This window comes from Myodes glareolus, chromosome 24, assembly GCF_982192425.1.
Source record: "Myodes glareolus chromosome 24, mMyoGla1.1, whole genome shotgun sequence".
NCBI classification, from domain to species: Eukaryota; Metazoa; Chordata; class Mammalia; order Rodentia; family Cricetidae; genus Myodes; species Myodes glareolus.
In genome coordinates, this window is record NC_142049.1 from 32,032,885 (window position 1) to 32,034,598 (window position 1,714).

At 50.5% G+C, this 1,714-nt stretch overlaps 1 protein-coding gene across 2 annotated transcripts in view; it reads right to left on the bottom strand.

Annotated features, from left to right (window-relative positions):
* Trpm1 (transient receptor potential cation channel subfamily M member 1) overlaps positions 1 to 926 on the bottom strand; it is a 118,830-nt gene extending 117,904 nt beyond the window's left edge. For both annotated transcript variants that reach the window (XM_087901593.1, XM_087901592.1), the window contains exon 1: positions 852 to 926. In XM_087901593.1, the coding sequence (XP_087757719.1) occupies positions 852 to 926 (75 nt within the window). The remainder of the gene's footprint in view (positions 1 to 851) is intronic.
* Positions 927 to 1,714: the final 788 nt, after the last annotated feature.

Genomic DNA, 1,714 nt, shown 5'->3' on the forward strand with positions numbered 1-1,714 from the left:
CACACAGAGTATCCAAGCTGCTAGTGTGGCCTCCTTCTGAGGTCAGGGCCCACTGGATCCCGGCTTTACAGTTACTTGTGTCTGGTTTTCTTCATCTCTGGTCACTCTCAGTCAGGTTTCCAGTGCCCAGTGCATGGGTCATGGTAACCTGGATCCAAAGGACCCCTTCTTGAAATCCAAGGCAGCTAGGGACACTCACTCCTAGGCTAGTGTGTAGTCACCTTGGACAGCAGACGCATGAGCCTAACAGACCCAATAGGTGCTTTTGCAGAAGGGGACTTCCACACAGCCTACTCTGAGGTCACAGAACCCAGGCCCAGCTCAGATCTCACTCAGGGCACCCTTCCCCCGGTTAGAAACGCCATTACTCCACTTCCTTTGGTGTACTCTATACCCTGAAGGCAAGGCCCACACTGCGGGCATCAATTATTCACAAGTCTCCTCGGTAATTTTATGAATCTGCGAACAGAACAAAGCAGGGGGGCAAGTCGGCCACATAGGAGCCCTTATGTGGTTCCCTGTGGTGTAGACAAAGGATGTCTGTGGGGACACTGACCAAAGGTATCTGTGCAGCATTCTGAGTGAAAGCAGGGGACAGAGACAGGAAATGTGGGGCCACCTCCTAAGAAGGGAGTTTGATGTAGAAGACAGTATATGTACACAACATACACACCCTACAGACACACAAAATCCACACAATCCACACACAACACATATACAAACAAAACACTCAACACACACACACACTGGAAGGCAAGAGTTCACTAGAGCAACACTCACGCATAACAGAGACCCGTGTCCCTCTACCCCACTGCCCATCTGCCCTTGGGCATCAAGCAAAATTCACTCACCTTCTGGGACCCCGAAGTGGAGCTCTTGAGTGAGCCATGCTTGAAGGAGCTGCTCATTTTCCTGAGGGACCCCATGGGTGCCTCTACATTCCCTGTGAGGCCCAGCCTCACATGGGAATCCCTGATGGGCTGAGACAAGAGACACACAGCTCTTTTTAACCAGGCTAGGCACGGGGACTCGGGAGGAGCTGGGCTGCTTCCCACCCTCCTGCTGGACTCCCACCTGGTGCTCAGAGTCTAGACAGCTTCTGTAACATCTGTAATCTGCTTTAATCCACCGTCCCTCCTCCCCGCGCCCCTGCATCGTTTTTAGGAGAGAGATTTAGCAAATGGGGATTGGAAGTGAAATCTACTTTGAGAAAGTGGTGGCTGACATGGGATGGTGGGGGCACATGATGAAGGTTTGGGGATCCTCCAGCACTGATGTCCAAGGCCACTTGCTGGACTATGACTTAGTTAAGGTTTTCATTGCAGGGAAAACACATGATTAAAAGCAAGTTGGGTAGGAAAGGATTTATGTCAGCTTCCGACTCTCAGGTCACAGTCCATCACTGAGGAAACTCAGAGCAGGTACTCAAGGTAGAAACCTGGAGGCAGGGACTGAAGCAGAAGCCACGGAGGAATGCAGCTTACTGGCTTGTTTATTCATGGCTTTCTTATACACCGCTGGACCACCTACCCAAATGTGACACCAGAAACCCTACTGTGGACTGGGCTTGCCAACATTAATCAAGAAAATGCCCTACACACTTGCTTACAGGAAATCTGATGGAAGCATTTTCTCAATTGAGGTTCCTCTTCCCAAATAATACTTGTGTCAACTTGACAAAGCTTTGACTAGCACAGACTGTGGCAAGGTTCCC